Source organism: Apteryx rowi, unplaced genomic scaffold, assembly GCF_003343035.1.
Source record: "Apteryx rowi isolate R43461 unplaced genomic scaffold, aptRow1 scaffold_374, whole genome shotgun sequence".
In the NCBI taxonomy this organism is placed as follows: domain Eukaryota; kingdom Metazoa; phylum Chordata; class Aves; order Apterygiformes; family Apterygidae; genus Apteryx; species Apteryx rowi.
The window spans coordinates 91,214-116,806 of record NW_020450241.1 but is presented as its reverse complement, the minus strand read 5'-3'; the positions used below and the strand labels follow the sequence as shown (position 1 = coordinate 116,806).

Below are 25,593 nucleotides of genomic sequence, written 5' to 3'. Positions count from 1 at the left end.
TTAGTTAGAAATTTGAGGTTGGAGTAGGTAGTGCTGAAAAATAGCGGGGTGAAAATCTGTTCTAACTTTTCAAACCATTTCCTACTTACATTCTTAACTTAGTACAAGGTGCTTAGGGAGTAGTAGTAGTAGAGTATTCAGTCAGTTTCTTATTAACAGAAAATCCCCATGTGCATGGCTTTACTAGGAAATATTTCCTGTGTTAAAGAGAAATTCTGGCTATTACTGTCTGTTAAATATAGTTCAGTGATTTCTGCTGGTACCTTCAGAGATTTATTTAAGTCTGAGGGAATCTTAACTGGTTCAGAACAGCTTTACAGCTGTGTTTTCTTACAGTGTTTTCTTACAGCCTTTCTGACAGTATTTGATTGAAGTAAAAAGAACACATAAAAAATGGGCCATAGTTTTCTATACTGCTCATCTTTGAAAAAGCAGGTGTTGTAGACCTGCAAAAGTAGGTCTACAAGAATAAACATCAAGATAGCCTTGATCTCTCCCCAAAGGATGTGAAAAAGGTTTGGAAGTCCTTTAATGTTCATATGCCTAAGAATAGTGACCTGGGTTGAAACTCTGAAGGAGAAACAGGTGATAGACATGAGAAATATGTGAAGATGAATCCCACAGCCTCAGGTATTTCCCAAGAACAGATTATAAATTCTACTTTTCCTAAAATCTGACCTAGTTTTAACAGGAGATGGTGAAAGTCAATACAGTCAATGACCTTAAAACTGACATATTAAAATACTGTGGAAAGGTCTGTTGAAAAGGTCACGGGATAAAAATTTCATTCCAATTCTGTTATTTCCAGCAGCCAATGCAATTGAAGCACAGGTATTAGTATTCCTCAATGATTTTCAACAAATGCTTGACGCTTGCTTTGTTGGGTCAACATTAGCAGGATTTATATTCTTTTGAATAAGGGAATCATACCTAAATATTTAACAACCATGAAACAGGAAGATTAATATATATTTAATGAAGCAATTGTTAAAATTAAGGGCAGGAAAGCATTTCAAGGGAGAATGAAAACTGTCTCCAATGTTCATCCAAATTCAGAGAGATAAAATAAGAAATATTAATATTTTATAGGAAACTATGATTTAAAAGTAATACAATTCTAAATTCTAAATTACAATACAATTCTAAAAGTAATATATTATAACAGAATGAACTACAATCAGATTTAATTCCAAACACTTTTTATGGAGAAAATTTCATCAATAAAATACATTCTATAAGAAACAGTTCTAATCAAAAAGTTTTCATTTCCAAGACATTTTGTAGTTTTAAGTAAATGTTTAAATTCAAAAATCAAATTTATACTGAAAACATGTTTAAAATAATTTTAAATGTTTGAAACATGGAATTTCCAATGGAAAAAAAATATTTTTCTGTCAGAAAATCTGAGGAAGATTTCAATGTTTCTCTTTATTAGAAAAGTTAGAAAAAAATCAGGTAGACTTTTTTCTTGGGTTGTGCAAAATAAATTTATCTAGTCAATAATATCAGTCTTTTACTGCAGCTTTTGATGTCAAGAATAGTTCAAATAAAAATGTCTGTGCCTAAAGCATCACTGCACTGGGCCTTTCTTCCTTATTCTACACAGACATTTACCTCACCTTTCCTTCCATTGCACTCTGTTTCAGGTTAAATATAGGTTTTACCAAGAATGTATGGTTCCTTGGAAAGTCTTGATCTCTAGGTGATTCAATGGCAAACAGGATATGTTATTCTCTCACAGTATTTTACACTGAAATAACGCTGCTGATTTTGTTGAACTTTATGCTTTTATATATTAGTGAAAACAAATTCACTTTAATTTAATAGACCTTTTGTTTATGAATATCAATTGTTTGCTTTCAGATATCAACATGGCAGGAGAACCAAAACCATACAGACCAAAACCTGGCAACAAGCGACCACTGTCAGCACTTTACAGGTAGGTGGGAATTCGTCTTAACTTTTATTGGGAAAATTATGTTAGCCTGAAATGTTTGTGTTCAAATATATCTACAAATGTCACTGCATTTCACATGAACTAGACAAACTGTGTCTTCCCCATTCATGGTTTGAGGTACATATGAAACATAATGGAGCCAGAGATCCTAAGCTCTTGTGCTCATCAAAACTTTTAGAACATGAGAAAACAACCAAAAATTGTAGTGTTTGATGCTATGTATATCTGTCAACTCATTCTAGACCAAAGTATTTTAACTTCCAGACGTTAAGACTGTCTCTAAGATGTCTGTCTTAGAAAACTAATGGACACCAACTAGTAACAGCCAAGCAAACAAAATTCCTGACTAACCCTTGGATACAATGGTCACAATATGCAAATAATGCCTCTTTTTTGGTTGGAAACAAACACCAAAACTTCTGCTTGCTGTTTAAAAAAAAAAAAAAGAAAAAGAAAAAGAAAACTAGGATGTTTAAAGGATAACAGAGATATTCAGAATAATAAATAAAGCTAAATGCTGGCATCAGTGACAGTGATACTCCTTTAGGACGAAGTATCAGAACCTAATCACCTTATATTTGCAGAAGTTTTGCTCCAAGGACACTGATGTCACTGGAATTGTGCTTAGTGAATGGAAGGTTCTCTTAGACCAGACTCAAGTACTCAGTATAGAGTTTAAGCTTTAAATTTAAAAATCTGTTGCATTTAAATGATGTTTAAATTTGAATTATTTGATTACGCATGGCAATTTCATTTTCCCTCCAAACCTCTCTTTACTTTTTTTGTACTGAAAGTTGAATTGCAGGAGAAAAGAATCAGACTTTAGGCCCATATAAAGTACAGTGTTTAACAAACTTGAAATGAAGCATACAATAAAATTATAACTCTGTAATTTACTAAAACTACTGACAAAAAAGAGTGGTGATATGTGAAGTGCTCATTAATGTTTCCACTTCTGCAACTACAATCAATATATATTTTTTAATTGAGTGCTGTTTCAATTTAAAATCTTTATGATTTATTGCTTGACTGGTTCTTCCGAATTTGTATTTGTAGGATTTGGTGAAATAACTCATGATTTTAGAGCTACAAAACTAGTCGGAACTGGTTTCTCACTGATTTGCAATGAGAACCAACAAGACATGACTTCTTCTTCAGATGTCCAGGAGGGCATTAACAGTGTCTTTCTCTCACTCTCAGATGCCTTTTTTCATACAGCTTGTACAAATCTAAACTGCTACCTTTTTGTCAAAATGATTAAAGTTAGTGAAGCATTCCAAACTACTAAGGGGACTGGCAGACAGACACATACACATGTATTTTTGCTCACTGTACCTTACCTCTCTTAAAAACACAGCAGAGTTTATGTTCCATATCCTAATTCCAAGGAGTTAGGGCTGATTTCTACTGTGGCTTAAATGTGGACAAGCTGGCTCTGACAAAGACAATTCAGCAGGGAAATAAGAGACACTTGAGCTGGACCTCTTTAAGCTAGGTCTGGTCTGAAAGCATCAGAGCCCAGTTTACCTGGGACACAATGCTGAGTTGAGCCACATGATGGTTCACAACATCAGCCTGAGCATCTCTACAGATTGCTCCTTTGAACATTGCCTGTTGTCAGCAGAGGATTTTGGTAAAATTTAGGAATTTGCTTCTAGTCCTCAACTGGAAGTTGAGCAGAACTGAGCAGAGGCTCAGTTATCTCCTATCCCCCCAAATTTTCCTGTCTGAATAGCTGCTTCAGTTTTCAAAGCTGAATCTTTCCAGTCCAATTCAGATATACTTTGTGTTCTCTTCTGACAGCGTTAAGCTTATGATGTCTCTTACACCAAGCTCTGTTGGGAGTGAGGGGCAGGTGGAGAAGATGTGATCTCTCCTTTTTTTTTCTTTTTTCTTTTTTTTTTTAACAAAATGACTTAATAATTCTTACCAAGAGAGGGTTTATAGATGGAATTCAAGGGTGACATCTCAGAATGAGACATCCATTTTAGACTGCATCTTAGATCGGAGCCTGGGTGCTATATATTAGTAATGGTAGGTGTTAGCATATAGTTCATGTATATTCAAGTGATAAGACTATTATTTTGGGAGCAGAGACCTCCTATTTCATCATTAGTCACAACTGCAAGCTTTTGAATTCTATAGGTGTTACCAGCAGCCATGGGATTACTGTCCCTATGTCAGAATTTCAAAAGATTTCTGAAGGTATTCTGTTGTTTTTGGCATTTATGTCTACTTCCACCCTGAGCTGTTGAATGTCTGCTCATATATGCTTGTTCTACATTCAAGAAAGAGAGAAGAGACTTGTTGAATCTTTCTGAATGAAGTTTAAAGATAAAAATATCTTAGTTGGTGTCCTGTTATGGATCTAGTGCAGACTATTTCCCTAGAAGATCATGAGAGGCTTTTTTTGAGCAACTAGCAGAAGCCTCCATCCAATGGTAATGGAAAACTTTCATTACCCAGTSTCTGCTAGCGTAATAATATGCCAGGAGATAGATGGCTCATAAAGTTCTTGGTGGTGTTGAGAATATTTTCAGAATTTCAGAATATAGAGAAAGTTAGGAGGGAAGTGGTTACTTTAGATTTGATCTTGACAAAGAGAAGCATAGGTTAAAAATTTAGTTATCGCAAAACACTGACTATAGAAAAGGAAGGACTGAGAAGAGTAGGAAAAGGATAATGGATTTCAGAAAGGACAGACTTCAATGAGCTCAGAGGACTAGTAAGTAGGAGCTCTTGGGAAGAAATTTTAGGAAGAAAAGGTGTGCAAAAAGCCATGCATCTGCAGTGCTTAACATAAAACAAAATTCTCCTGAGATGGAAGGAGTAGAATAAAGGAATAGTGTGGCAGCATCAGATGGTTTTTTTTAGCAACCTGAAAAGTGAAAAGGGATTGCACAAAATGTGGAAACAAAACCACATGACTAAAGGTGAACAGCAGAATCATCTAATAGAAAATTACAAAGCCTGTCATATAAACATTATAAAAAAATAAAAATAAAGAAATGAGAGATTCTTTAAGTATCTTTAGAGTATGTTCCTGACTTTTTTATGATGCTGTTACTTAGCAGAAAAGAAAAACAAATAGTAGATGATGCAGAAAAGGCTTCTTTGCTTTAGTAAAAGATGTTAATTGTGATCAGATATTTAAGAAAATTAATTTTAACCAGAGGGTATGGAAATAGAAGAATGGGCAAACCGATATTTAAAGAAGTGAATTCAATGGAAATGGTGTGATGATATTCACCCTAGAGCATTTAATGAACTGGCTGAATTAGTGTATGGACTATTAGTGATTGTCTTCAAAAACTTATGGAGGTTACATAAGGTAGAAAAGCAGTGCATACGGGCAGGCATCGTATCTGTTTTTTAGGGAATAGAAGGAACAAGGAAATTATCAAGTCAGCTCAGCTTTGATTCTCAGAAAGATATTTGAACAAATTATTAAACAATAAATTTATAAACACCTAGAATATAATAAGGTGGTAAAAAATCCATCATAGAATTATTGGGAGCAAATGATGTTGAACCAATATAATTTCCTTCTCTGACAAGATGGATGGCTTAGGGGATAAAGAAGAAACACTAGATGTGATATACTGTCATTTTAACAATCTTTGACACTGGTCACATATGAGGTTTTCATAAGCATGCTCAGAAAATACGGCCAGAAGAAATTGTCTAAAGATAGGCATCCAACTGGTTGGTAAAGCAGTGAATGTGTAAAAATAGCATTAAGGACAACAACTGGTGTGTGTCAGTCTTTTCTGTTGCAGGTTTTTACAGAGTGTTTTAGGATATTTAAGACAGACATTTAAGAATCGTTTTTAGGTCAGCAAGCAGGAGTGCTGCACAGGGCTGCAGGTTCTGGGTGCGTGGTTTTATTTATTGTGAAGTGTTTGAGGGTTCAAACTAGTTCAGAGTACTCTGCCTCTCTGAAGATAAACTTGCATCACATTTATAGCTGGGTATGCACATGAATAATTACTACAGGGAAACTGATATTCAATGATGTGTTATACCAATGTAATTTGCTTATGTGTCTGAGTCATTAGAACCACTCCTGTCAGGAACGGTATAGGAATCCTGGGTCATGCCTCAGTTCAGGAAATCTATTCTCTTGTTTTCCCTTCTAGCTTTATAATCTGAGTGGAAACAACCTCATCTAATCTTACCTATGTGAAAGTTAACATGAGCCTAAAAGTTAGACAAACTTTTTTTTTTCTGGCAAGATGACACGTGTATATCATTTCTTCTTTGACTTGTATATAAACTCATCCACATATCCACACTCTTCCTTGTTCTCCAGTATATTATTCTACTTATACTTCTTCTTTTTACATCTTTTTGATGCTAGCACTCCTGAAACTGTTCATAGAAAAGAGACCACAATTAAGAGTGAGAAATTAAAAGGCATCATGGAGCTAATGAAGTCATCAGAAGTTTTGCCATTCACTTCAATTGGACTAGAATTTACTTTTACATCTTCTTCTTCTTTGAAACAACACTTCCTTATTAGTATTTCTGTCTTCTACCTGAGAAAAGACTGATCTGATCATACAGTTTTTGGAGATATATGATCATCTGATTAGATAGGGAATGTTGCTGAAAGACAAGAAGCAATTTCTCCTATGATCAGAGACTAAGTCTTTTCAATGTAATTTAAATATGATTTAATACTCTAATTCCTACCAACTGATCTCCCTGATCACAGCCCTGAACTTCTGGAGAGCAGACTTTGTCCTGTTCAGAGATCTGCTTGTAAGAATCCCATGAGAAACAGTCCTAGAGAGAAGAGGGGGTCCATGAGAGCTCGACCTTGATTTTCAAGGATCATCTCCACCAAGCTCAAGAATGGTCCATCCTCATGAACAGGAAATCAAGCAAAAGTGTCAGGTGGCTTGTGTGGATGAACAAGGAGCTCCTGACAAAACTCAGTATAAAAATGAAGAATACAGGATGTGGAACAGGGACAGGTAACCTGGGACAGTGTCCAAGCAGGCAGGGGCGGGGTTAGGAAAGCCAGAGACCATCTGGAGTTGAATCTGGTGAGGGAAAGGAATGGCTTCTAAAGTTACATCAGCAGCAAAAGGAAGACTAGGGAAGATGTGGGCCTGCTGCTGAATGGGGCAGGGAACCTAGTGACAAAGGACATGGAAAGTCATGGGACTCAATTCCTTCTTTGCCTCGGTCTTGACTCGTAAGAAAGGCCTTCAGTAACCCCAGGTCCCTGAAACCAGTAGGAGCTTCTGGAGCAAGGAAGACTTACCCTCAGTAAAGAAGGATCAGGTTAGGGAACACTTAAACCAGGCATACACAAGCCCCTAGGACCTGACAGAATGTGTCCATGAGCACTGAGGGAGCTGACCGATGTCATTGCAAGGCCACTCTTGATTATCTTTGAAAGGTCATGGCATTCAGGGAAAGTTTCTGAGGACTGCAGGAAAGCAAATGTCACTCCTGTCTTCAAGAGGGGGAAGAGGAAGGATCTGGGGAACTACAGGCTTGTCAGCCTCACTTCAATCCCTGGGAAGGTGATGGAGCACATAGTTCTGGATACCATTTCCAAATATATGAATGATAAGAAGGTGAGTAGGAGTCCTCATCATGGATTTACAAAGGGGAAATCATGCCTGGCCATCCCAATAGCCTCCTGAGATGAGATGACTGGCTTGGCATATGAGAGGAGAACAGTAGATGTTGTTTATCTTAACTTTAGCAAGGTTTCGACACTATCTCCAATAACATCCTCATAGACAAACTGATGAATTAGGGCTAGCTAAATGGACAGAGAGGTGGACTGAAAGATGGCTGAACTGCCAGGCTCAAAGGGTTGTGATCAGCAGCACAAAGTCCAGCTGGAGGCAAGTCACTAATAGTATGCCCCAGGGGTCAAAACTGGGACCAGTAATGTTTAACATCTTCATTAATGACCTAGATAATAGGACAAGAGGGCACCCTCAGCAAGTTTTCAGATGATGCAAAACTGGGAGGAGTGGTTGACAGACCACATGGTTGTCCTGCCATTCAGAGGGACCTCAACAGGCTGGAGCAAGATCCCTGGGAAAGCAGACATCGTCATGAAGTTCAACAAAGGGAAATGCAAAGTCCTCCTCTTCTGGGGAGGAACAACCCCATGCACCAATGCAATCTGGGAAGCCAACCAGCTTTGCCAAAAAGGACATTAGGGTGCTGGTGGACAGCAAGCTGAACATGAGGCAGCAATGTGCCCTTGAGGTAAGTAAGGCCAACAGCATCCTGGGCGATATTAGGCAGAGCGTTGCCAGCAGGTCAGGTGAGGTGATCTTTCCCCTCTACTCACCTCTGGTGAGACACATCTGGAGTGTTGTGTCCAGTCCTAGGCTCCCCAGTACAAGAAAGACATGGACCTACTGAAGTGAGTCCAAAAAGAGCCATAGAGATGATTAAGGAACTAGAACATCTGTCATACAAGGAGAAGCTGAGAGAGCTGGGACTGTTCAGGGTAAAAATTGCTCAGTGTAGGTCAAGAAATAAAAATGAATACTAGGGAAAGATCTGTGACTTCTGCGAAAAAATTTTTCAGCTAAAAAAAATTTGATATATCCTTTGTGCTGCTATTTCTTTTAACTCTGCCTTATTGCAATTGTTACCACAAACATCACAGTTTATGAATTCATAGTCTATCTAACATATGGAGTTCAAGACCATGGCACACAAAAATGTATAGACCCCAATAAATTTTGCCTTCCCAAGAATATTGTGGTCAACCCTCTCTCCATTGTGACCAACAGTAGTTTACCATTGAATTTAGTGGCTGCAGAGGTTATTTTCCGCAGGTCAGGGTGCCTATTGGCCTTTATCCTCCTACCTTATCAAGAGATGAGGAGGAATCCCATACTTCCGCAAATCATTTAAAAACTAGGTGGTCTGTGTCCTTCCACAGGGAAAACAGCCTCTATGGGATGTGCTAAGGAGAACTTAGCAAACTCCTGGACAGCACTGTGGAACGTACTCTACTGCCAAAGAAGCTAAAAGGCTGTTCAGGGAAAGCAAATTCATTGAAGAAGAGAGTGCAAAAAATGGACTTGCTACTCCTTTGCAACTGAGAAGCCTGGCAATATATCTTTTTGCAAGGCTGTCTGTTACGGCTCCCCTGGAGCATATATGGAACTTTCCTTGAATTTTCTTGAGCAGGGCCAGGGGCGGCAGGTCTCTGAGCAGTGCTCCCCACACAACTGGTGCCTGTGAAGATGTTGGCAGTTGTGGCATTTTGGGATCAGATTCTTTGTAATAGTGCAAGAGATCTGTGTATGTATGAAAACATACTGTGTGAGGCACAAATAGGCGATGTTACAGGATTATGTGTAGTTTTAGAAAATATGCAAAACAGTTATTTAACTTAAAAACTTGAATCCGCTTCTGTGACTAACTGCTTTTCTGATGCTCTGCTCTGCATTAAGCATTTGAACGTAGCCAGCACAGAAACCCCTAACAGGAGAACTTCTGTGTTGGATTAGGCCTTAAAATACTTTGAGAACAAAAAATTTAGACTTTGCTTCAGAAAGCTGCTAAATACATTATTAACCTTAAGTATACTCACTGAACAAGAACTACAAATGTACTTAAGGTAGTGTCCAGGAATCTGTTTAAATCTAACATAACTGTTCTTTCCAGTAGCATTGCTCCTGTTTTGCTTTRTTGTTCAGTACGTGAGGGGAAACCTATATCCCAGAAGGTCCAAAATTGTTGTGAATTTCCTTTTTTTACACAATGCTTGTGCAGAAAACTAAAAGCCTGACAAATTTGCATCCTGAAATTATTTTACAGCTTGTTATTTGGGTCTAGCCTCAAGCAGAAGTTAATTTTAACGGCTAATCTTCATATTTTTGAAACACAAGGTGTAGATTAAAAGTGCTGACACAAATGTATTAAAGTAATGTTTGGGATCATTGTTGTGGTGAAATGAAGAATCACACTATCTCTTTTTAATTTACTGGTGTTTTGATCAGTGTTTCACTAAAACGGTTCTGTCAGCAGACGAAAGTTCATTTACTGTTCTTTTTCCTATAGATATGTGCCCCAACATAACACAGCAGAATCAGCTGCAAATAATTTGGTGGGCTGACATTCTGTTTCTCTACATCATAAACAAATTTTTAAACTATTTGTTGTTCATTTCAGTCCACCACCTTGTTTTATAAGGCATTAAATATATGGTCTAAAAGCTTTTTCTCACTTGTGGAGGTCTTTATTATGATTATTAAAATAGGACAGTGTTCTCATTAGTATAGTTCTTCACTGTGGAGGTTGCTTAGGGCTACATCCACACAGGTGAATGCATACACTCCAATGGAACAGAGCAGTCATGCACACACCACTCGTGTCTTGCCTTCTTTCAGGACAGACTGAGCAAGTCCAGTGCGTACAGCTGTGTGATGAACCACTAGAGGGGCATCTGGGATTCTTTCAGATTCCACGGTTAGTTGTACTGAACTCGAGAGATCATCATTTGTCAAGTGTGAGAATTTATTAGAGCTAAGAGGTTATAACAAAGCTAAACATATAGTAAAGCTGAAAATATAACAGAACTGAAAATATATATACATATCAGAGCTCTATAGTTAAATCACGGGTGCACGGTACAATGACCACTCTCGTCCCTTATGGGCCACCCCTCCGGTATAATTTTCATGGATTCTCTAGCAAATGGGTGCACTGCACAGCAATCACTGTCGCCCCTTACAGGCCACCCTTCCCGTCTAATTTTCCCCAGTTTCCCCCAGTTTCTCCTCTCTTCTCTGTTGACATCGGGGCATCCCTGCTGATGGGTGGGTCCCCGGGTTTGCAGGCCAACTGATGGTGGATCCAAGCCCACACCGAACACGTGGCTTACTCTCTTTTACACTCAGTCAGAACAACGCCAGCCTACAATTACGTGAAAGCTGCCTAGCTCTAGTCAATAACAGCGTGCACATCAGCAGGTGACCTCATGCTCAGCCCGCAGAACTGCTCAGTGGATAGCAATGTGCCCATTAGCAGGTCGTTCTGAGGGGAATGACTCCACAGCACCTAGATGTCTATGGTGTGGGTCTGCGGTGTCACTTCTCCTTTGTCTGGTCTTGTCAATCGCGGGGTCATTAGAAGGTGTGCCCCCAGGCTACAGCAACCCCACAGTATGGTGGCTCTGGCCAAGGTGTACCTGGGGTTTGTTAGCTCTTGGGGAGCACCCCAGAGCAAACCCCTCTTCTACAGGCTGCACCATTCTGAGTCCCACGCTTGCCTGTGTGGCGCCTGTCAGGCTGTCATCCTTGGGGTATGCTCAGAGCCTCATCTAGCACCCTGTTAGCATTAACAAAAAAAGTTAGGGGGATTTGAGAAGAATGTGTGGTGCTCACTTTAGTGTAACTAGAAATAATGTAAAGACAGCGTTAGGGGCTACCAGAATGGTGGGATTTTTAGTGCCATGAAAATGACTTGCAGCCCCTGGCATGTGACATGAGAGCTGGGACCTGCTGGAAACCATGTAGAGCACAGGAAGACAAATCTAGTGCAGGGTTACCAATACTGGCTGTTGAGAGAGGCTTGGGAGCCAAGAACCACACACAAATCTTCTAAGAAAACTAATTTTACCCAAAGTAAACCCCCCAGGAGTGAACTAATATTTATATAATGTAGGTAAGCAGGGGAGCAGGATTTGGAAGTAAACTAGGAGACTAAGTTACTCATCACTGTAGATGAATCTATTAACTCTCCTTGTCTACACACTTAATACTGTAGTTCACTTACAAACATTTCAAAGACAGATTTAGCTGAGAATAAATTAAAATTCAATTTATGTTACTTGTTCCCCCCTCCCTGCATGGGTTATTTTCCTCATGATGCTACAAATAAGCAAAGCAAACTTTGCTAAATTGCCACATCTTGAAGGCCAGCGAGGGGTTGTTCAAGCTATACTCTTCCCAGTATTCCCAGTGCTGACTGAGTGCGAAGCCTTCTAGGCTGTGGTGCATCAAGAGTGAGGGATGTCTGAAGCGAGGCGAGTAGCAGGATGGATTTAGTGGATGGATTAACAGGACCAGGAAGTACTGAGTGAAATGGTCTCTGAGACCTGCCTTGTAGTCTTGACCAGCCTGATCTCTACCCAGTACTGATTTGGTTTTTGTAGCACTGCCTGTTTATAGCACATGGTAGTCTTGGCAAAGGTTTCTCTTGAGGGCAAATTCTTTCCAAGATGTTCTCTAAAGTTGCAAGCTTATGGTTCAGTGCTCTGAGTGGTATTAGATTCCACAGTCATTTTCCATTCCCAATGACTTCTCTGGGTAATTGAAATGTTTATATAGGATGCTTGATCTAACATGCTACTAATTGACCATATTAAACAGCCTTTTCTTTACAATTTCATAAGTCTCACTGTCTCTGAAGAAAATTATTTCATTCAAAAGTCTTAATATACTGGAAAGAGATGCTCTTCCATTTTCAGGACATGGTTATGTCTTTATATCAAAGTTTTATTTTTCTTTGACAAAAATACTTTATCAGTTTCCTCAATACATTTTACTTTGATAATCTCCATCACAAAGTTGATTGGATTATGTTACACATCTTGYGTTTTCTTTGGTTTTGTGGCTTTATATTATAGCTGAGGCTTAAAGAATTTCTTACAGTCTTTCATTACTTACACTCTGCTTCTCAGATTTATTTTAAGGTATCTTTTATAGAGTTTGGTTTGGTCTGGTTTTCCTTTCATTTATCAGAGCTATCCATTATTTTGAGTCATTGTTCTGAGAACCATTAGGTGTTCTTATTCATTTCAAGAGAAAGTGTGAAAAGCACAGTGATGGGAAAGGTGATCGCTTCTTCCAAGGTAGGGGGATTCTTGAGATCATTCCTCTTATTTGAAAGTGTAACATATTCAACAAATTCTGTGCCAAACAGGCATTTCTATTCTATTCAAAAACTGCAGCATTTTGCATAATTCCTGTGTAGTACTCCATTGGCAGTATATTAGCAATATAATGACATATAATAAAAGTAAGTGCAGGTACAGGGGACTTTCTTGATTGAATATCGTTTTAAATTTCCAACAACTTTCTTCTTTATTCCATGTTTTTGATTAATACATTTGTGTGTTTCTTTTCATTGTAGGCATACAGCCTAGGGATGTAGCCGATATAACATAAACCTGATCAATTATTTTCTGATACTTTAAATTTGCATTAAAAATGAGATTAGGCCACTTACTGTTTTCTTAACATAGTACAGTATTTTGATAAACATATTACACTAAGATTACATAGTGTGATATGTCTTTTGAACCACAGTACTTCCTTTTTTACAGGAAAGTATCCTCTTGATGCCTTTGATTAAATTTCTTCATGAAATAAACTATTTTATTTCTGCAGTGCTGCAGAATGAATCTAAAATGACTGTTGCTCTACAGCTCTTCTCCTGACAAAATATCTAGTTTCCATAAAACATTTCAAGGCATTTTAAGTAGAGATAATTTTAAGTCCAGTAGAAAATAATTTACATTCATATCTTCAAAGAATGTTCTTGGTGATCATATTTGAAGCTCTCACTATTGCACTATAAAATAATCATTCAGTTTGAAATTCTCAGTTAAATTTAGTGGGAATATTGCTTGTGTCAAGAATTTAAGTAGCATTCTCAATATTAAAAGCATTAAAAGGCACAAATACACCACTCTAGCAGAGAACCAGCTGCACTCTGTTGTGCCTGTCACCCGTTCTTCAATTCCAATGATTCAGTCTGGGCTGAATTTCTGTTTGCTTTCTCTCTTTCAAGGAAAAATCCCCATGTCAAATAACTAATTAAATCATAAAAATTAAGAGATAAATTCTCTACTGACAGAATATGCACCTCTGCATTATTTTTGAGTAATGTTGGTGTACCTGCAAACTATTTGGTCCCAGAGATATTTAAAGAACAAATCTAGATGCTCAGAAGGGTTGGGAAAGCCAGACAAGGGCACAACTACCCTTTTACGGGTTCCAGACAGAGCATGAACACACAGCACCAGATGACTTTAATGAGGGGATGAGGTGGTTCTCAGGTGCTTAGTCACACCCACAAAAACCTTTGCTTCTGGAGACAAATTGCAGCTAAGGAAACAGATCTAAATATGTCAAATACACTTGTCAACTTGATTTGTTCATCCAGTCATATTATGTCTGTTCTCTATGCAGTCACTGTAATACCATCTAGGACAAGATTTCCCCCCGCCCCTTTTTTTTTTGCCCCTAGTCTTCCCCTTCACTATTTACAGTGAAGGGGGAAGTTTTTAAAAGTATTGTTTAAAAAACTCCCCTTTAGAAGCTATTCTATGTGGCTGGGGCAGATATCCCTTCTTGGCTTACTGTATATCTTAAATCTTATATTTTTCTCACATTTGCTCATATTCACCTTCACCAGAGATTTTAAACTATTGTCTTGGCTTAGATACATTTTAAGGTATGGTTCTTCTAAGAATTTAAGAGTATTTTTTTCCTTTCTTCCCATCTACCCACAAGTTATTCTTTAGACTTCCACAGTCTTTTCTTAGTTTAATTTTTTTCTTTCTTTTTCTCTTTGTTAAAAGGAAGTCAGTGACACCAACGTACCTGCATCTGCAGAGGAGGTCTATCCCTTTTCCTAGCTCAGTACTTTTCCTCTGGCAGAGGATGATATATGGCATCACATGCCTTATGTTGTTTTCTTCCACAAAAGCTCAGACACCRTAATCACACTCATGCTCCAAGATTAGCAAGTTTGGAAAAGAACACAGCCTGTTTTCTTACTATTTCTTTTTTTCCTGGTCTTTAATCTTCTTACTTTTTTTTCATCTCCTATGAAACCTGAAGCAGTATACTGTAGCTAAAATAACCAACTGTGAAACTTTATCTCATTTTTTCATGTTTTTTTGTCATTGTTTATATCTAAGTGAAATAGAAAAAAAAATATTCATAGCTTTCTGATTGCATTGAAATTAATATGACTCCTTTCTTTTCCATGAATTTGTGCTGCTAATAAGAACAAACAAACTTTGGCTGATAATAAGATGAGTAAATTCTTAAAAAATGCAGAACACTGACTCTTTTGCTTGCAGGCAAAAAGAAACAGTACTTTTAGTCATCCATTCTGTTTAAAGCTAGGTAGGCTGAGCCCAGTTCCTATCAGCTTACTACATGTAAGACTTCCACCCTTTATTATTTCATGGGTTCTTACATTTGTTTTAAGAAATAATCAGAATTTGGATACACTGGGTTCTGGCAGAAAGACAATGCATTCTGTAGATCATCAGCTGTGCTTCTGTTAGCTTAAAAAGAGAAAAGGTGGTACCTACAACATATAAAGAAAAACCTGAAGCAGACCCCTTTGTTATTTTTCTACATTTGAGTTTTAGTGAGGCAGACATCATAGAAATAGTATCTGGTTTTGCAACCACTGTTGTTCAGTATCTGTCTCATTGACATTACAGAGGTCTTAAAAGTAAGAACATAAGGTTCATGAYGCAGAACAGTGAAGGGCCTGTGCTAATATGGAGAACAAACAGCAGGTTTCCTCATCCTGGGGGATTTAGTAAATCCTTAATTGGTGCAGTAGTAATCAGAGATGCAGGGGGAGGCTGTGGTACAGAGCACCACTTTGTGAGCTCGTAATTAGACATTGGTTCTCACATAATGTAACACCTCTAATTGTATAGAAGGCTGTAATTCAGTTTTGGAGCTGCTGATGTACTGCAAGGGCACAGTTTAGGTGACTTGCAAACTGCAATGGAAATGTGAGGTTGGATTATGGATTTAATATTTTGTGATAAATAAGGAAGGTTGGATAAAAGAGAGGCTGCAGCTTGTAGTATTTTTTAAATCCTATGCATAATATAGTAAAAAGAGTTTTAAAGTGTATTTAGTTTAAGAGAAAATGGATTGTTGAGTAATATTACAAATAGCATAGAATGCTGTCCTGCATGTAGTGCAGAGGGATAATAGCAAAATATTAATATTCARTTAAGCATTAATAACAAAGTTACCCTACAAGTTTATTTCTTTATGAATGTTGCTAGTCTTGGAATATCCTGTTCAAAAAAATGTTACCCAGCCCAGGACTGATACCTAGACACAATAGCTGGTACGTAATGTCAAATGTAACTTATTTTTTTAAGGACTGTGTTACAAATTATATGTCATTTTGATATGTTGCTGGTCTTCCTAAAACTTTTGACTAAGTACTGGCTTTTTTACTGAACAATGAGAAATATATTCACAAAGGTGTGTGAATTTGTTCCAGGTTGTAAAAACTGAAAAAATTTAAATACATATTGGCATCAAAATATATGTTACATTTTTCAGTCTTCCAAGAGTGAGATTATGCCAGGAGATATCATGATAAACATGAATCATGCATTGTCAGAGCATTGCATCTCCAGTATCTACTTTTAAGTGTTAGTAGTGTCATTGAGGGAAAAGGAGATTAAGCCTCTAACCTGGGGATCCTCAAAAGCAATGTCTTCCTCAGCCTTCATCTATTTTTTGGCTACAAATAGCCATGCAGTAAAGTGGTATTGATTGTGTGCGTTGGATTAGTCAACGCTGTTTTGTTAAGCCCACCCTGATGAACTCAGTCCAAACACTTTTAGACCAGAATATATTGACTGAAATATTCTGATTCAGAACAGAAGAGGATCAGGCGACACTGGCTTCATACAAAGAATAATTAAAGCTGTCAGAAAGTGGGCTATAAGGTAGATAATTAAGTATACTGCTGTATTTCTTTCCAAACTCTTTCTCTTGGTGGAAGCATGGATTTCAGCAAAATTTAGCAACTATTAGCATGTCACGGGAAAAAGCAACTTGTCTTTTTTTTTGAAATTCATCACACTGATTTCAGACCATTTTTCTACTTTCTCAACCAGGTTTCAAATTCTAACTCTGTTCACTAGGCTGCTTGAAATCCCTTTCAGCTTTTTATCATCTACGGATTTTATTTGTTGTTCAACTCATTAATGATAATATAAACCAAAACTGGACACAACATAGCGTTCCTACTTAATATGAGCCATTTGGCATTTTCCCATTTGGCATAATCCTCTGTGCATGGGGAGGTTTGGTATTTTTGATTTATCATATGCTCACCTTAAGGTGGTAAGATTGTATTTTCCCAGTTTGTATATGAGTCTGTCATATAGGACAATATCAAATGCCTTAAAAATCAAGCTAAGTCATATCTATTTTCTGTCTCTTCTGTTATCCCCTACCACTAAATCAATTATACAGTCAAAGGAGGGAATAAAGTTGTTTTGACATATTTTGTTTTTGACAATCCACATTTGTTGAGTTCTTTCATGTTATTAATTTGTGTTCCTATAAATTTATTAATCTTAAAGTTATATTCAAAACTCACTTCTGAGAAAGGCAGCCTGTATTGAGAAATTGTATTTTGAGGTTACAGTACTCTGGTTTCCTTTCATAGTGTGAAGAAAGAAGTGGATTTGTTTTATTTTGCGTTAGCTTTTTTATATTTCAATGTGTAGTGGAAGCATTTAGCTCTGTGGAAAGGAACTTTCCAAGTTGCTCTTATACTTTCATATTAGTACAGCATTTGATATTATACAATAATGGTGAAAGCAATACAGTTCATGTTGTTTTTCAAACCAGTGCCATTACTTGCAAAGTCAACAACCAGTTGAAAGTAGAATTTATTAAATTTTTTAAAACACTGGTAAAAGCTGACATAAAGCTGTAAATCATTCCTCCACACCTTCTTATTCTGAAACACTTTTGACGATCAGATCTTCTATGCAGCTAGTCTAACACCTATTTATTCCAGATCATGACAGTGCTCCTTAATAAAACTTGCCAACATTTATAATTCTATTTATGGAAATTTCAGAAGAAGGAATATGCTTCTTCTCTAATTCTATCTGACAACTGTTCCTTATGTCCTGAAAAATTATCTTGGACTATACTAGCTTTAAGTCACAGAAACAATAAGTGACATCAGTAACTATAAATGTTATATACTGCTTTGAAAAAGAAAGAAAAAAAGAAAAGAACTAGTGTGCATCAACAATGATGTCTACAGTGTCCACAGATTGTGGAAGTAACATAAAATAATATTTCTTCCGTAAATTAAGATGATACATTTTGAATAGGCCTGGTTGTACTGCATACAAATATTGAGAGTTCCCCAGAGTTGTAATGCCTATGCTTTAGAAAAAAATAGAGGAATTAGAGGATAATATGTGAGTAATACTGCTTATAAAATTCTGAAGGAAGATGTTTCCTGATTACTACTGACTGTTGGGCAAACCATGAAATTAAAATGCAGAGAAAAATGCAGCTGCAGCTGATCACTATGAATGGCACACCACCTCAGAGTTTCTTTTGAAAGGCCCTTTTAACTTGTCCTTGGTTATTATTTTAAAAATGAATTCATGAGCAAACAGGGAGAACTGTAAATCTGAATCTTCTTTGACTTCACATATTTTTGCCAAATCTTTGGCTCCCAAAGCTGTACAGTGCAGAGGGATAAACATGCTTGACAGGTAAATAAGTCAACCACATCAATCATACAAAATATACATTAATGCTATACAACCAATCCATCAAGTGACTAAAGTCAAAAATGCCTTTTAGCTGGGCTGACTTACACTGCTAGAATGTAAAGTTTGAATCCTCTGGATTCAAGGATTAGATGTATTAACTCTTCCAGTCCCCTCGAGAGCTAGAGCTGCTATTCTTTGTGTTTACAGTCAAACAAGATAATATCTGAAATCAGCAGCACACTCAGGTTATCCTTCCCAGGAAATCTGATTTCAAGAATGTAACCCCAAATCACTAATGACTCTTATAAAAAAAAATGCCTCCTGACCATTGCTTTCCTTGATTCAGGATAGACAATTTTGTTGCACTGAAAAGTCAGAATGAGATCCCTAACAAGTGCCCAACATTCTACATATTTTGTTTACTTAATCCTTAGAGATGAAAATATAAGATCATCGCCAGGAAGAATATATTGATTCAAAATAAGTTACCTTAGAGAACGCTTGGCTAAAATCCCATTTGCTTGTGTACAGCACTGATATTGTTAGTAATGGTATCTATTTTTTCCTGTAAATAGGTTTTGGCTGGAGAAGCGAGGATTCTTTAATAAGAAATAATATTGTTTTACATATCTTGGGTCAGGCCTGAGATATAAAAAGACATCTTTCCTATAATCTTAATATGACAATTATGCAAGGAAAGTGGAATTTACTTTGGGATCTTCCTAGTCCTAAAGTGATTTGTTTACAAGGCATATAGGAATTCACATGCCCTTAGTCTACTCATATTTCTTTCCATGTTTGCCTACAAACTTTGAAATATTTGTCTATCTACATGTTCCCTCCATGTCAAAGATGTGTTTATTGTCATTAAAATAAGCAAACTCAGTAGCAGAAAAACATCATGAAATACACAATTATATTAAACAGATCTTGTAAAATATCTCACCGAGATTAAGGCAGGTTGCAAAGGGTAAAAATGTTGCTAAATGGGAAATTCCTAGTGTACTTATTTCAAAAACAGGGTGTAAAAGTACTACTAGCTATCATTGGGTATAAATTAATTCCCATGCCTGTTTGGTTTGTAGCGACTGATTTTTACTGAACTGTTTACATAGGGTAAAAAATGTTTTTTCTCCTATAAAAATTTACCCATTATATATAGATAAGAAATTCAGACCTTCCAGAAAGGCTTAGCTCAGAATCACAGAGAAAATGAACCCCAGTAATGCTATTGATTAGCTTGTCTCTCTCCTATTTAAACCAATAGATTGTCTTGACATTTTGACAAATGAATTTTCTGATAGGAAAACCATTTCAGGAAAAAAAAAAAATCCTGATCACTCAAGGCTCATTACCATTCCTACATAATTAAAACATGATTACCTTTGTTTACTGCCTAACCTAATATTTCTTGCATTCTCAATACATTTTTGCAAGAAAGAACTTTTGTGTTTTAATTTTTCTCCTGGAGGTATATGACAACACTTCTCTCACAGACTATTGGGATTACTTTTTTTGAGGTATATTTTATTATGTGAGACTTCTTCAGAACTCTGGAGAATTTGGTGTACTACAGTCTAGAAAAGAAAGGTAAAAAAATCTATAATTATATTGATAAATGTCACCAGTAAAGATGATGTAGTATGTTATTTCACATGGTATTGCAGTTTTAAAACCTTTATATTAATTTGCCATATACTGAATTACCAATTTAAATAAAAGGTCAATAGATAATTGTATTCCTTTACTATGAGGAACACTTGAATTAATTTAAAGTAATGCAGCAAATTATCTAAAACCATTTAGTCAAATATACTAGAAAGGGGTCAAATTTAGGGCAGCACTATTTAAATCAAATTGAATTCCACCCTGAGAATGGATTTCAAATAGATTTTTAATTGCAGTATTTTGTCCACCGGGCATTATACCACACACTTTTTGTTTGCAAGTAAAATCCACCAGAGTAGCCTCCATGATAATAGTGCCATTACAAGTCTCTCTCCACTACGAAGTTTTTGTGCTCTGTATGTGAATGTGTGCCAAGGCTTTCAGGTTTTTCTCATGTGGCTTATAATTAATCTCTCACACCAAAGCCAGGGTGCTTCCCAAGTCCATTTCATTTCATTAAGCAGATAAAGCAAACAAAAAAAAAAATACATTGAGTGAATTTTTCATCATACATGAGAGCAAAGCTGCAAAGACTGGTCAGATGTTTTCCTAACAGTGCTATCCGCAGGAGGAAAAGGAGGAGTGTTTCACCCAAGCGTGTGGACAGCACAGCTTCGGGCTTATACTGCTTTTCCAAGAACACAGTGCGTATCAGCATGCAAACACATTAATGGCCCCCTTTCCTAGCCTCTTGCTTCCATGTGGATCACAGTCTTGGAAAGAAGTGGAAAAGCCAGATGTAGCCATGAGGACAATAGAAAAGTTAGTATTTTGTGGATGCATTTTAGCCTTTCTTCAAGCCTTATGTAGATAACCCTCACCTCTGCTGAAGATCTAATCCCAGGAAACTAGGTTTAAAGTACACTGGAAGCCAGCACTGTAAATGAAGATAGACTCTTAAGTTATTTCCACTAGCGATTTTGGAAAACATCTTCTTGAGAAGTAAATGCCTTGCAAAAAGCTGAGATGCTTTATTAAAGACAAAATCATATAATCCTTTCAAAAGCACAGTGACATTCATTTTTGGAAATACTCTTCTGGTAGATGGCAATAAACATTTAAACTGGTCTATTTTATTTATTTATTTATTTTTTGGCAAACCATTTGAATAATAAATGCAAATGCACCTGTTTGCTTTTCCACAAAGAAGGACCTGGAGAAAAGGGTTGTTATTAAAAAAATGGACAAATACTTTATTTAAAGTCTTATATTCTACTTCAGAGTAGTTCATTGTGGGATTGATTTGGTTTTGGATGGGAAGGGTCATCACAGGTGAAATGTTCAGTTCCAGAAATGATATATTTCACTTTTCTTAGAAACACTCTTAAAGGCTACATGTTCATTTTCTTTTCTTCGTAACACAGTACTCTCGGTGAAGTTTAGTGTAATACAGAACTTTTGCATCATGTTTATGTCAGGTAACACCTCAAAATAATTTAGTGGGCAATTTTCTTTTAATATTTTTGTAAAGGACCCTAAAATCACATGCTTATGGTCCTAACAAATAGCTGACATCAGTTAACTCATTGCAGTCACCAAGTGCTCCAAAATTAAGGCTAGCCAGTTCCAGGTACTGGAACAGAAATACTGTATAAGAAAGTAGATGAGTATTTTTAGATTAGTCCTGGCTGGGTGGAAGCTAGTCGTAGGAGAGTCTCCTGCTGGTGTGCAGGTGATGCAGCTCCTCACAAAGACAGAAGCAATAACAAGGAGTTTGAGAGAGGCACTTTCAACAACTGATTTAAGAAGTAAGAATGATTCTGGGTCTATCAGTCTAGTAGCATTCATCCTTCAGTGCAGTGCTGATCGTGGCATATCTGTCAGAAATTCCCAGGATGAAGCACTGATCACGTTACAAAAGCAGAGGATATTGGAAAGCAAACAAAAAAATTGGGTGTGGAAGCCCTCAGTTCAGCAAAATACTTAAACCCGTACATAATTTTATGTTTAAAGTTAAAAAAAAAAAAAAAAGAAGCAGTGTCTTCTTGAATCAGAGCCATCAAGAACTGAAAATAATTGAATTTACATGGAAAATGCCAAAAAAAAAAAAGAAAAGACAAAGTATTATTTGTTCACTTTAGCCTTTCCATGTAAATATCTACACAAGTCAGCTGAGTTTATGAAATTTTAAGACCCTAAGTTTGCTGCTTTGAAAATGATTTGGTTCCTAAGACAAAGTTAGGGAAATGGGATTTTTTCTAGTCAAACTCCTAGCATAATGGATCACTCCCTTTATAGTCTTCTATTGTTGTCAGATTGTGTATTTTTCACCAAATAAATCTGATACTGAGAGCAGTTGTTTTAAATTCATCATATAAGTGTTCTGAAATACTATATATTTATTTTATATATATTTTTAAACTTATGTTATTTACTTGACAGACTTGAATCAAAAGAACCTTTCCTGTCTGTTGGGTAAGTAAGCGTGTTTATATATTTCAACCATCATACAATATAATTGGGGGATTATGTTGACATAAATATCCTGTTTCAATGCTATGGTTATTTACTATGCCTAAGCTTATAAAAAGTAGATATCAATTGATAAAGTCAGCAGCTGTGGGTATCTCCCTGCTGCAAAAATACCAAAAGGTATGTTTTGCCTCTATCAACTAACCAAAATTTGTACTGAAAGAAAGGTACTAGTTAAGTGTTACATTGATAGGCAGTTGTTTTATTATTTTGTTTTTACTTTTCTTTCATTCAGAAATCATTTCAAATATTGTCTATGCCGGTTGCCCATGCCAATGAACAAAGAATTGATAATAGCTTTTTAAAATAAAATTTTCAATTATATTTCAATTATATGGCCCTCATTTTGCATGTTTTGAAATGTCCAAATTCATTGCATCAGCCATGTCTGTTATTACCTCTTGTTATTCCATTTTGGAACTTGTACTATTTAGTTGGGTTTTTTTGTTTGTTTGTTTTGTTTATTTGAGGCCTCAGCTCTTGTAATGAGGTGATTACCTGAAAATTTCAGCTTTAAGATTAAGCAAAGAAAAGTTTCATGCCATTGTGGCTGAGGAGCAAGCCTGAAAATATAAAAATCCAGGAAGCAAATAAAATGACAATGGTGGTGTTAGTTGTAGTAATTATAATATTAGTAACTGCTACAAAATAATAAATCCTGTGTCTGTAGTTCATGTCATGATTTTAAGAATCTTGCTAGCAATTTTTCGACATTTGGGTTTGAGTACCTAGAAGGAAGTGTTACATTTTGGGTTTGTTTTTTTTCTCCATATGAGCTGAGTGGTGGCCATTGAGTAAATTCACATTACCGCCACATAGTAGTTGCATGTAACTTTTTGTTAAACTGGATTCCTCTCAGGAAGTCTACTTTGAGTGAAGAGACTCAACCTCTGTGCAAAGCTTCACAGAAGTTTGTCTTGAACTCAAAGCATCTTTTGCAAACTCATAAAGATCATGCTTGAAAATGTACAAGTCAGCCCCTGCCTCTGTGCTACTTTTGCCTTTTACTGCTCCATTTTCTTCACCCCAAAGGAGGTGGCCTCTGACCAAGGCCACAATGTTGTGCTGCGAGGAGTGGCCAAAGCAAACCCCTACCTTCTTGGTGCTGAGGCAGACACATGGTCCTCCTAGTCCCATGTTAATTTGGGGTTCATTTGTTCAGAGGATGAGCTCTCATGCTGAGACCTGCATCTAAAGTTTTAACCCAGACTGACAGCTGCAATCATAGCTCCTTTAAAATACAGTAAGTATTTTACTTATTGCAGGAGCAATACTGACTCAACCTCAATTAGAATAACACATGGGTGCCCTTAATGCCTCCTGCAGTCAGAACTGGTCAAAACACTAATCTAAATCACTTTTGTTTGCCTACAGATGATGGTTCTGCAAGCCAGCCTTTCATTTATCTCCCTTCTGCAAGAGAGATTTGTTTCTGTGTTTTCATTTTACTGCCTCAGGAGTCTAATTACACCTTTTTGTTTTGCTGTGCCTAAGTGAACAACTGCTTGGCACTTTTCCATCGTTAATTCTTTTGGAAAGGTGGGAGAATGTGAAGTGTGGCAGCCCAACAGCTTGAGATTGCAGCACTGTGCTTGTGCTCTGCCTGCATGTGCCAGCATGGGCTGCTGCAGCCCCCCAGGTAGAGCTCCTGCAGAGAAAAAATGGCTCCCAAATTGGTGCAATGTCTCTCTCCTCTCAAAAAATGGCCAACTACAGAGACAAGCAGATCCCCCCTCTCGCTGTTGTGGCTTCTCTTTCAAATACATAGGAAGAATAGCCCCTGTACTCCCTCGGTGAAAAAAGTTGCCTTTATCCCTTTATCCTCCATTCTAATGCAAAGTGCATTATAACGAAGACAAATCCAGGCATCTTCCCTCCCTGTGCAAGACAGGCGGATAACTTGGTGCTGAAATCACTGTCACTTCTTTAAAGTAAGTTTCTAACAGTAGCAATCAGAAGCAAAAATATGTAGAGTATGCGATTTGCTCATATAAAAGTATCTGAATTCAATGTTATGATTTTGGGCTAGAATATAAAGTTGAACCTGAGGCATGTATTGTCTTCCTTTATCTTTCAGAGTGGAAATAAAATCCTTAGGAAATGCTGAAACAGTTCTTATCAGTGCTGAAGGCTGAGTGTTAGCCTATAGGAGTGCAGGGTACTTCTCCCCACGTGTATTATTTCCACATTTCTGAGGTTTTGTGTCCTGATTCAGCCTTAAAGAGCAACAAAGAGGAGATTTTGTGGAGGTTTCCTTCCTCTTGTGATAATACAGTGTTAGAATGAAAAACAAGCCAGAAGAATCCATGCCTGGAAGAATTTACCTTTAGAGACTGTGTATTTATAAATGTGTGTTTAGTTTTAAAAAACTGGTTCCCCCAAAGTAAAGACTACTTATAAAGCATCAGATTGGCTTCATGTAGAAGTCTTTGGAGGATTCAGACCAGGCAGGTCAAGAGGTAGAAAAAAATGGATAGTGCAAAAAGGCCAACAGAAGAGCCAGCCCATCTAAGTTCATCCCACTTTATGGCAAAGTATGTATGATATGTAAAAGAGAGAAAAAGCATTCAAAATATGTACAACTTTTAATGATACACATTTGCTTTTCATATTTGGGGTTTTATTTTTATAGCAATGATTCACAATTATCTCCTCAACCAGTTACCATTCTCTCTAAAAGATTAGATTGATAATGCAGTTACTAACCATTGACCAGGCTATTTCATGGCAGCTGATTTGTGGTAACTGTCTGCATGTATAAGTTTAGCACTTGGTAAATTCCACGTAATACTGCATGCAAACTGGTAATGGATCTTGAGTCTGAGCCATAATATTCAAAACTCATTTCGTAAGACACAGCTATTGCAGTATCTTATAAGACTTGTAATAGTGTTACATGGTCAGGAGGGACCATACTGATTTTGTAGCCTTTTCATGCGGTAGGAATCCTTTGAATTAGTTCTTGCTT

At 37.0% G+C, this 25,593-nt stretch overlaps 1 protein-coding gene across 1 annotated transcript in view; it reads left to right on the top strand.

The window, feature by feature from the left end:
- The window catches only part of RALYL (RALY RNA binding protein like), a 111,177-nt gene that overhangs the window by 35,594 nt on the left and 49,990 nt on the right, over positions 1–25,593 (top strand). The window contains exons 2-3 of the mRNA XM_026073701.1: positions 1,864–1,939; positions 22,536–22,568. Coding sequence (XP_025929486.1) covers positions 1,864–1,939; positions 22,536–22,568 — 109 coding nt within the window. The remainder of the gene's footprint in view (positions 1–1,863; positions 1,940–22,535; positions 22,569–25,593) is intronic.